The sequence below is a fragment of the Sebastes umbrosus genome, chromosome 8 (genome assembly GCF_015220745.1).
Source record: "Sebastes umbrosus isolate fSebUmb1 chromosome 8, fSebUmb1.pri, whole genome shotgun sequence".
Taxonomy (NCBI): Eukaryota; Metazoa; Chordata; class Actinopteri; order Perciformes; family Sebastidae; genus Sebastes; species Sebastes umbrosus.
The window spans coordinates 8,744,048-8,754,822 of NC_051276.1; the positions used below are offsets into that span (position 1 = coordinate 8,744,048).

General features: G+C 40.8%; 1 protein-coding gene and 1 long non-coding RNA gene across 2 annotated transcripts; one reads left to right on the forward strand and one right to left on the reverse strand.

Moving 5' to 3' along the window:
* Positions 1–222: 222 nt before the first annotated feature.
* On the forward strand, positions 223–9,744 carry ydjc (YdjC chitooligosaccharide deacetylase homolog). The gene is made up of 6 exons (XM_037776814.1): positions 223–540; positions 2,910–3,085; positions 4,020–4,179; positions 6,467–6,566; positions 7,193–7,370; positions 8,566–9,744. Exons 2-6 carry the CDS (start codon positions 2,922–2,924, stop codon positions 8,900–8,902), a joined length of 939 nt encoding a protein of 312 aa, XP_037632742.1. The 5' UTR covers positions 223–540; positions 2,910–2,921; the 3' UTR covers positions 8,903–9,744.
* On the reverse strand, positions 3,553–6,460 carry LOC119492400. Its single transcript, XR_005207769.1, has 2 exons — positions 5,490–6,460; positions 3,553–4,222 (listed from the first exon to the last, which is right to left on the reverse strand). It is a non-coding gene; the product is annotated as an uncharacterized LOC119492400 (long non-coding RNA).
* Positions 9,745–10,775: the final 1,031 nt, after the last annotated feature.

The window sequence follows — 10,775 nt, forward strand, 5'->3', positions numbered from 1 at the left end:
GTATACTTCTTGTTGTTGTTTAACTTTTGCTGTATTTTTAAAATTATGTTAGTTTAGATCTTTCTTCCTTTTTCGTTATTGTTTTTTTTTCTCCTGGGGTTGGGGTCCTTTGTATAACCCTGTGGCTTCTTGACCTCTCTTGACACATTTCTTTTTTTCATTGAATGGATTTTGTGCAGTTTTATATATGTGCAAATGAAAAAAAATAGAAATAGGATTATCAATGGCAACATAAATATATGTTATAAAATCTATTCGCATATGCAAGAAATAATTTAACTAAAGGATATTTGACACTTCGTTGTACGATTTTGTGGTTTTTATCAGACTCGTTTTAGATAGTTAATGGAACTCTTATTTTGAAGTGTTTCCTGCCAGCTGGCTGGGCCGCCGTGTGTCCTCCAGCAGAGGGCGTCGTCCTCCAGTAGTCAACTCTCCAGCCAGCAAGCAGCATCAAAGCTAGAGGAAGTACAGCTTGTTTCCACAGTGCTGCTTACCGGGGTTTCGAACACATATGGACAAACGTGTGGAAAACAATGAGTAAGAATTATTTTAATTCGTAAAATAGTGTAATGTTCTTTAAGTCGGAGCCAGCAGGGCTCACTGTGTCTGTGGTGTTACACAGTATAACCCCCATGGTGACACCGGGAAGCAGAGAGGAAGCAGAGAGGACATCCAGCCGGCGAATGACGATACACAGTGTCGTCTTAATGTTCAGAGAGAGAGAGAGGAGCTGATTAAACTCTGGGCTCACTGCTGAGACCAGAGTTTAGTAGTGGTCTATTGAGACTTGTGTTTTTGTAATCATTTAAGCAACATAATGAACGACAGCTTCAATTGTCTCAATTTAAAAAGAGAGTATTATGTTGTACATGTTATTGCAGAGCTGTTACATTTGCTTCCACTGCTACTGGGATTTCTCTCCCATACACACTGGGATATATCATGGTATAACATCTTTAGAGCAGTGATGCCTCATCCTAATCTCAGGTTTAGATATTTATATAGTTTAGGTTGAGGTATTATTTTATACAGGGTTCAACTGTGAAATAGATGAGTCATAACAAAAGTTACATGTCACATGTGTTTGGGTAAAATTAGCTTATAGACTATCTGTATGTATACTATTTTTGTGTGACCTATAGGCTGTATCTGTTTCTGAGATGTTACTAATAATATACACTGTAAATCTCCTCACCTGCCACTGTGGCAGGTCAGTGAACATTTCTACCAATACTTTTGTCTGACACTTTTGAAATCTATGTAGAAATCTTTAGATTTGTTAAGACAGTAGAAATATGGAATATATCACGTAACCTAAAGCTAGAGTTGGTAATATCCTTCAAAAACATGTTTTATTATATTTGTTGAAATGCTCATTACACCCCGACAGCAATCGATAAATCAAATGCTCTGACAAAAAAAGAATAAAATCCAGCATCTGTTGCTGTCGCAGGACTGTAAGCCCATCCAATCATTTTATTCGGCTCAAATATTCTTAATATAATATTTGTTATTATAAGGAAACCTATCTGCCATGGCGGCAGGTGACCTGGAATTTGTACCTGCCACAGCCAACACTCAGCCTGTATTTGGCAGGTGGCAGGTGCTAATTTCATTCCCTGGCTGAGGCATTGCTCCAGATTGTATATTTTCTATAGGTGGATGTTAAAACTATGTTTAAACATGACATTACTTTTAACAGATATTTGTATTTGTTGTACTTTCCTGCTACACAGTTCCTGACAATATGTCATTGTTTTCCAAAAGCTCTGTTTTCCCCTCGCCCACACTAAAACACCACAGGGCTGGTGTTTTCAGATTCAGCCACTTCGGAGACCGCTTTTTTTGGGTGGGAAAATGCTGGTCTAGTGTGCACGGATGGGCAAATTGGAGAGGATGTTTTCAAATTTAACCAAGCTAGTGTGGACGTACTTAAAGAGGTTGCTGTTTCGTTTGTAGTTGGTTACTACATTTATCCATGACTGATAACCACCTGTATCAAATACCTGCAGGCTCAGTCTGGCCTTCAGATTCACTCAGTGGTTCCCAAACATTTTCCGTACTCCATGCTTCGGAGCAGGCCACTGCGTCAATCAGGTTTAACTAAAAATGTGTATCACTGCCACAAAACTGTGTCAATCAATAAAACATTATTTACGGTTTTATTTCTGTCAAAGTTCTGTTGCATTTGGACTCCACCTGACAGGATATAGCCAATATTTCAAGTTAAAAACGTTCAGATAATGAACATTACCAAGACTGGCGTATAGTCCTAATAAATCCAGATATTTAAATTGACTTTCAGTAAGTGCTTCAACTTTAAAATAATGAACCTATTGCTGTGTGTCACGATCATATCAGAGTTTCTATTGGGCCAAAGCTAACGTGGGTGAGAGTAATGGACACAATATGCTTGTTTTAGTGGTGCAAATGGTCCCCATCTGTACATAAGCACTTTTTAATGATACAGCACAATTTTATAATTTATAGCAAATTGTTTTGCGGACCACCTGACAGAGTGCCATGGACCCCAATTTGAGAATCACTGTTGTAAGCAACACATATGTGAGTTGAGACAATATAAAAACAGAAGACGAATAAGGTATTGACTAGCTACTGTGGCTAAAGTGTTGATTCTTGGTGGTGTGTGTCTCACTGGCTAGTTGCTGCTTGCAGTGATGAACGGAATGTTAAATGGACTGCATTTATATTGCGCTTTTATCAAAAGCACTTTACAGTTTACGTCTCATTCAAACATTCCCACAGACACTCACACACTGATGATTGCAGCGAGCTACCAAGGAAGGCACTGGCCTAACCATGGGGAAGCAATTTGAGCTTCAGTGTCTTGACTCATAGCCGCCCGTATGATGAGTGTTAATCTGTCTCCTGTGTGTCCTCCACAGAGACCAGCAATAATGCCTCAGCCCAGAATGATGCTGGTGGTGACGGGAGATGACTTTGGCTACTGTCCCAGGAGAAATCAGGGGATTGTGGACTGCTTCCAGGCTGGAGGCATTTCCAATGTGTCACTGCTGGTTAACGCCTCTGCTGCCAAAGAGGCAGCAGATCTGGCTAAAAGGTAAGGCAGGTGCTGATAAAATGCTGTTAAATCCTAACACACTTCACAGATCAGCTAAATATGGCAGGTGGTGATGTACCTGGTCCTGTGTTCATTGGTGGTTTGTGTGTATTTGTCTTACTCCCTCACATAAGTGGCCAAACATCTATAGTGTGATGTCACATTGAGACACCTTTAGCTCAGCTAATTTTGAAAGCAGTTCATATTTTAATTCTCTAAGACATCAACAGTAAATGTGACGTGTAGTTAGCAGCGTAAAACAAAGGAGCGGAGGCTTGTTTGTACAGCATTTTGCACCAGGAATGGGGTTTGAATGGGGGTCCAGACTGGGACACACACTCAAAGAAGGGGGGCACATCTGCAAAATAAGTAAAAAGTTGTGACAATCAATTTTACAACAACGCTCTTAGGAAATAATAAATGTTCAATTGTTTGGTGAATGTAGGAAATGCCAACGTCAGAGCCAATTTAGTATATTCATTCTGTTTATTCCATTTTAATGCAAATCACCGGTCAGCCTTCTGTTTGTATCCAAATGCACACACACTTGGTACAAAGTCCAGCAGCTACACAGAACACGCAATAAATACACACAGTGATAAGGACCATGCGCCAGATACCATGTGCACCTGGCCGGTACACACACAGGTTTCAGAATTGCCATCAGCAATCAGTGTGCGTTTTGACCAACAACGCAACGGTAACCTGACACATTTTAGTGGCAAATCAACTACAGATTTTCCAATTACACAAAGAATACCAAGTTGTTGAGGCTCTGTTTGTTCTCTGTGCTCTTGTCAATTCTATTAGATGTATTAAAGTCATTGGAATTCTGTAGCTCAGTGGGTAGAGTGGTCATCCTTTAACCGCGGACATTTTCAGCCAACATCATGTGACAGAATGATGTGACAGAAGTTTCTCTTTTTCTTGTCAGGCACAACATCCCCATCGGCCTCCATGCCAACCTGTCCGAAGGCATTCCAGTGTGTCAGAGCCTCCAACAGGCCTCCACGCTGATAAACCAGCGTGGCTTCTTCCTTGGGAAGATAGGCTTCCGTCAGGCCCTGGAGAGAGGTCAGCTCTGCTTGAAACAGGTACACTGCTCCCGAGTCATGTTGTAAGCACGTATTAATGAGCCTGTTAAAGTGCACATGATCCATCAAGATTTTGGTGAAAATATGTGTTTATGCTCATGTTTTTTTCATAAAGAAAATGCAACAAAATGAATACAATGAATACAAAACAGTTAATTCGATAGAACCTGCAGATACACCATAAACTGTCCAGAGATGAGAGAGGCAATATACTGGATCAACACCTATAAAAACTCTTCTGCAGTCTGTTCAGCAAACTTGTGAAGTTTCTTTAGAAGGAAGAAAAGAGAAGTAAACTAAAAAGGGAAACCGTAATTTGTTTTAAATACATTAAATTTGAGCCAGTAACGAATGGAAAAAATCAAGCATTTTTGTATTTGTGTGCATCTGTTGAAACTCTTATCTCGTTCACTGAGCACTATTTGCCAGAACATGACGCACACTGGAGGGTGGTTACTGGCACGGAGTCACTCAACTCACAAGACACACACGTTTGTTTGTGGTTCCTGCTCAAGGCTGTGTGTTGGTTCAGACTTAAAGTGGCAGTAGGCAGTATATTTTTGGCATCATTGGGCAAAAAGTCCATAATAACCTTTCATCATATTGTAATCCAAGTGTTCCAAGAGATAACTAGACTTCTGCTCCACCTCATGGCTGTTTTCAGGCTTTAAAAAATCTAGCCTGTGACGGCAGACTTTGACCAATCACAGGTCATTTTATTGAGAGAGCGTTCCTATTGGCTGTGCTCCGGAACTTGGCGTTCCTTCACCAGATTTCACAATGGCGGTGGCGTCACATTTTGCAGCTAAATCGTGCACTGCAAGATGATTCTGAAAACATTTGTGGCGAGAAATAGGCATTAACGTAACATAATATTGATTCATATTTGATCAGCGCTGCCTAGTTTGACTGTTTGGTCGGAGTTCGCGAGTGATTGACAGCCAGCCGGCTCTCATACAGACAGCAGATGGATAGCTCTCAGATCACCTCTTACTGCTTGTTTTCCTCCGGTCTGTGAAATCTTGCAGATGCCGTTAGGAGCACCGGAGGACACAGAGGCACATGATTTTTTTTTCAGGTTACCTGTTTCATGTACTACTGTCACGATATAGTGACCGTTTTATAGAAATAACTTTTTTTTAATCATATTTGCTCCAATCTCGCCTACTTCAGCTTTAATCTCTTTATTTAGTCCTCCCAACACAAATAATCTTGATACATGGTCAGAAAGTGAGTGAGCAAGAGAGACACACACAGTAGAGAGAAAGAGGGTGAACATATGTCAAAACTAAACAGAAAACGAAACTTACCTTAATTTGGTAGTATTTAATTGTGGTTACTCGCTTATTTAAAAAAAAAAAGATGAAACTCAAACAGATTTCTATAACTGTTTACATTTACAACCTGTCCTTGCAACCTCTCTTGTCCTCTCCTCTCTGCTCTGTGTTCAGCAGCCTGCAGTTCAGTCCAAGTTCCACTGAGTTTTTTCGTCACGTGACCGTTGGCCTGAGCCGAATCATTCATGGCTTCACAGTTGCGCCGATGAGTGCAGAGTTTAATGTTTTTTTTACAGAATCTGGTTTATGCAAACAGTTTATTTTGGACCTAATTTTAAATGAGACTTGTAGAATAGCCTCATCTTAAGCTTAGATTTTGTTGCGTTTCCTGAAAAAATTTGGAAATCCAACGATAGTGTCTGTTTTTACAGTTTCTGGCTCTAATAAATGGTGTAATTTTAGTAATTTTTTTAAAGAAAACATGCTTTTCAAACCCTCTGGCGGGTTGTGAGGTTCAGTGGGTATTTACTGCTGTTGAATGCTGAGATGATGGGGCGACAGGATCCGTATGATACAAGAGGGACTTGATATAGACATGGTTGCGTCGCTGGGTGAACAGCAGGTCACTGACCGTCTCTCAGCAGGTGGAGACGTTACTTGTGAATGTAAGGGAGCTCTTACTGTAACAGTGAAGGGCCCAGGCCTCCTCATTTTCTTGGACATTCTCCTCGTGCAAAAATGTGAAGAGGAAAATAAAAATATATATTTTTAGATTGACAAGTTCATTTTTCAAAGACAACACCAATATTAAGAATATTCATTATGAAGACGGGTGCAATGCATAGAGACAAACATTTGGTTCCACTGTAAGTTCCAATGTCCTCTAGCTTAACCCCGGCACACCTGCATTTGCACAAAATGCAAAATGAAAATGCAAAAATGTAACTAACTAAGAGAAGAAGAGGAAGTCAATACAGTAACTTCGAGGTGTGATTTTTTTTCTCCCCCAGGTGGAGCTCGAGTTGAGGGCCCAAGTCAGTCTGTTCAGGGAACTGACGGGTCACCTGCCCCACCACATGGACGGACACCAACACGTCCATGTACTGCCAGGTAATGCAAAGTAGAACCAAAACAAAGGCAAACTGTAGCTGCTATTGTACACTCCTCCACCGATGCCGAGTACATTTCTCAATAAGTAACATAAGCCAGGTTTCCACTAAGATGTTCTTGGTAATTTAGTTCCAGGACTACTTTTCAAGGAACTAAAGGGTTCCTTTAACCCATTGTTGTCTGCGTTTCTATAGCGGTCTATAAACCTGCAAAGATTAGTCTAATTACGTATGAAATATGACGTGACGTGACGAAGGCTGCTGGTGGTCGCAGCGGTAAACACACTCTGCACTTGCTTGACTGTTTGATCGGAGTTGCGAGTGATTGGCAGCTGCCTCCATTGAATGAACAGCCAATAGGAATGTTCTCTCTCTCTGAAATGACCTGCGATTGGCCAAAGTCTCCCGTGACAGGCTATATTTTTAAAGTCTGAAAACTGAGCCATGAGGAGGTGTAGAAGTATAGTTTTCTCTCAGAATACTTGAATTACAATATGCTGAAAGGTTATTATGGAATTTTTGTCCAATGACGCCAAAACCATTCTGCCTACTGCAGGTTAATGTGGATGAAATGAAATCTGTGCTCCTGGGCAGGGAGAATTGATGCTGTTGTACTGTGTGTTGCAGAGGTGTGTGAGGTGTTTGCTCAGGTCCTGTCAGATCTCAAGATTCCGTACACTCGTGTTCCAGTGGAGCCGGGTTTACACAAGTGCCCAGCGCTGCCAGCACACCTCCACAGGTTCTACACACAGGTGGAGAAGGACGCTCTGGACTCCATCCCTGTCTTCACACGCTATGGAATCAGGTCTGAATCTTTTCAATGTTTTCACTAGTCTGAGAAAAAACATTTAGAGGAGCTTCTCTATGGGGCCAGATGGATAAACAAAAAAACATGCATATGCCATTTTCAGTGCAAACATGGTTTTCTTTCTAATATTTTAAGTGTAGAATACAAGGAAGTAAAAAAGCAAAACAAGACACGTTACGATTTGAGCATATTGTTTATGCTAAATGCAGTACCTGTGAGGGTTTCTGGACAATATTTGTCATTGTTTTGTGTTGTTAATTGATTTCCAATAATAAATGTATACATACATTTGCATAAAGCAGCATATTTGTCCACTCCCATGTTGATAAGAGTATTAAATATTTGACAAATCTCCCTTTTAAGGTACATTTTGAACAGGTAAAAGGTGTGATTCATTTGCGATTAATCGTGATTAACTATGGACAAGGCAATTAATAGCGATCGATATTTTAATCGATTGACAGCCCTACTCTAAATTAGCAGATTTTTTTTTTAGATAAAGCAACTTCCCAGTACGAACACTTGAATAGCCCTTATATAAATCATTAAGTCCTACAAGTTGTAAAATGCACTAATAACCGAATCCAGAGTTTTTTTCCTTCCTCTGTTCATGTTACTGGACGGAGCGAGGGAGGAGGGAGAGTGCAACATCTATTGACTGAGATTAGTATTTAATTGTGCATCAGAGCTCCGCTTATTTTTAAATCTGGATTTACTTATTTAAACCTAGCTTTGCTAAACTCTGATTAGAACTAATATTAGATTAAATTAATCCTTGTTGGTGCAACCCAGGCCCAAACACCAGACTGAGGGTGACCTTCAAACTGAGGTCTGGTCTGAGTTCTCCTCCTGATTCCAGGAGTCAAACCCAACATTAACAGTAAACAAAGCAGTAATGCTTTTACCATACAATATACTGTATACCACACCATGCCAAATCTGTCACCCTGATCTCTGTAGGTCTGCTCCTCACCATCAAGTATCATGTGAAAGTTCGATTAGTTTAGTGTGAACAGGATCTAAAAAATCCTTGTTACGTTGGTATCATGTGTTTTAGTAAATGTTCATCTATGACGGTGCTTGTCAGTCCGCTGCTTTGTGGAGTGGACGGATTGATTCTCTGAAGAGTGTCCTCCTGGTCAATAGCTGACAAACACTAATCAGGGTCTAAACCTTTTTTCTGTGTCCACAGGTGGCCAGATGTGTACCTGGGACTGACCACCATGGGCCAGAACATGTCCGTCCCCAACCTGCAGAGGGCGCTCAGCCACGCCTTGGCTGCGGGGTCCTCTTCAGGCACTACCTCCAGCAGCAGTGCATCAGGCTCTACTCAGCCTGTCGTCACAGCAGAGCTCATGGTCCACCCGGGTTACCCCAGTCACCCCCAGGAAGGAGGCTGCGGAGAGGGCCCCGATGACTTCTCCCAGTCGGCCGACAGACAGCACGAGCTGAACGTGCTCAGAGACCCGTCCCTACTGGCTCTGTACAGCCAGGAGAGAGTGCAGCTCTGTGCCTTTAAAGACATCTGAATACTGCTGCTGTCTAAATAGAGACAACCATGTATGAATACTGTAGAGAGACAAAGTGAGTGAGTTACATCGATATTATATTTTTTGTGCTCATTTATGACCGTTATGCTCAAGGACTTCTCGTGGTTACAGTGATTCACACTCATATTTTATTGACAAAATATTTTTTTGTTTTATACCGTCACTGACTGCTGACTCCTCACTACTCTTAACGCGGTTACTTTTCTAGTTTATTTCAGTTTTAGAAGCCTTTTAATGAACATCATTTCCCATAAGCCCAAGGCAGTCACAGGTTAAAGGTCATCAACTGTCGAGTGGGCGCTATGTGAATGGAGTTGTCTCTCTCTTTTAGTCCAGACATGGCTATAACAATAGCACATCTTATCTTTCTTATCGCTGGTGAAACTTTATGACAGCTGCTTTTTTTAATGCCAACTAATAAATCATTAACTTTGTTAATAATAATAATGTTTAATATATAATAAGTAGTGAGTTACAGAGGCCAGACAGGAGGTGGCGTCAGGATTTCAGCTCTTTCTAGATCCTTGCAGTTGGGCACAAAATCCACTCTTCACATTTACTGAGTAAATGTGACGGTGAAGCACAGAAACACTACAAAAAAACTACACTTACCTGCAAACTGGAATGCGCCGCTCTCCTTGGAAGTGAAGAGGTGTTTGTTAAAGTTGACAGAAATGTTTGAGGAAAGTGTGTTCTTTATGTAAGCCATACTCAGTGCTGCTTTGCAGTACTCTGATACAGATCGGTGTATTGCACCACCCACATGCCCGACAATGCACATACACATTACAACATTGGGTTTTTAATAATGTCTCACTCACCAAGTACAGTGAGATTTGGGACAATCAGACAGGCTGGAAACAAACCAACAGGCGAGTCAAACTTATTCAGAAGAGAAAACAGTGAAATGATGTCTGTTGCAAACATCCGTCACAGTTTAAAGACTTACTTCCTGCTTCAACTTTCACCTACTGTACTCACTCTACTTGTGTTCACACCTTTTTTAATGAGGGAATGAGCAATGTGCAATGAGGGATGATCAGCAACAATTCAGGTGTGCTCACTTTCAGTATGACCTCCAGATAAAAGTGGTTTAGATAATCTGGATAAACTGTTGGTTTTGTTTCCAACCTGTCTGGTTTGTCTTGACTGCTCTGTACTGATGTTCCCAGATGTCGGTAGATGTGGGTAGGGTACTAGGCAGAGGTAGAATCATGGAATAAACTCTGCATAGTGTAAAACAGTGGAGGGATATGATAATAGGGGCCCAGCAGCATATTTCTGCCTCGGGACCCCCCTTAGCAAGTTAATGAAGCCAAGCCATTTGTGTTTTTTTATGTCAGCGGGTGGAGGGATGATTTCAAATGATCTCAGGTCTGTTATAGCACAAGTAGCACTGGACATCTAATCACCTGCCAAGTGAATTGTTTTAACATTCACATTTTAAATCTCCTGTAACATGACGGTATGTTTGTAATATTTATAGCTGTTATCGAGGTCTTTGAAAACATTTTTGCTAAAGTTTCTGTTGAAACTTTTTTATACATTGCTATATTTGAATTGTTAAAAAGATCACTACTGAACAGCTGAGCTAATAAATGTGAAACAAATTGATGTCTCGTGTTTCTCTTTCTGTAATCTGAAAGCAACATGTTATTCAGGTTTCTACACATTTTCAATTTCAAAATTCCAGACTTTTCAGACCATATTTGACTTTGTGACTTTGTGACTATGCTGAAGACCTTCAAGACAATTCATAGTGGATGACACCTCCTCAGTTTATATGAGCAAACTGAACTGAGTCAAAAAAGACTGGCCAGGCAGGCTGAGGTGAGCTGGAACACTAGTCACA

Excerpts from the sequence above, each read along its gene's own strand:
- ydjc (XM_037776814.1), top strand. The coding sequence starts at position 2,922 with ATGCCTCAGCCCAGAATGATGCTGGTGGTGACGGGAGATGACTTTGGC. Across the intron at positions 3,086-4,019 it reads GCAGCAGATCTGGCTAAAAG|GCACAACATCCCCATCGGCC; the intron begins GTAAGGCAGGTG and ends TTTTCTTGTCAG. Across the intron at positions 4,180-6,466 it reads GTCAGCTCTGCTTGAAACAG|GTGGAGCTCGAGTTGAGGGC; the intron begins GTACACTGCTCC and ends TTTCTCCCCCAG.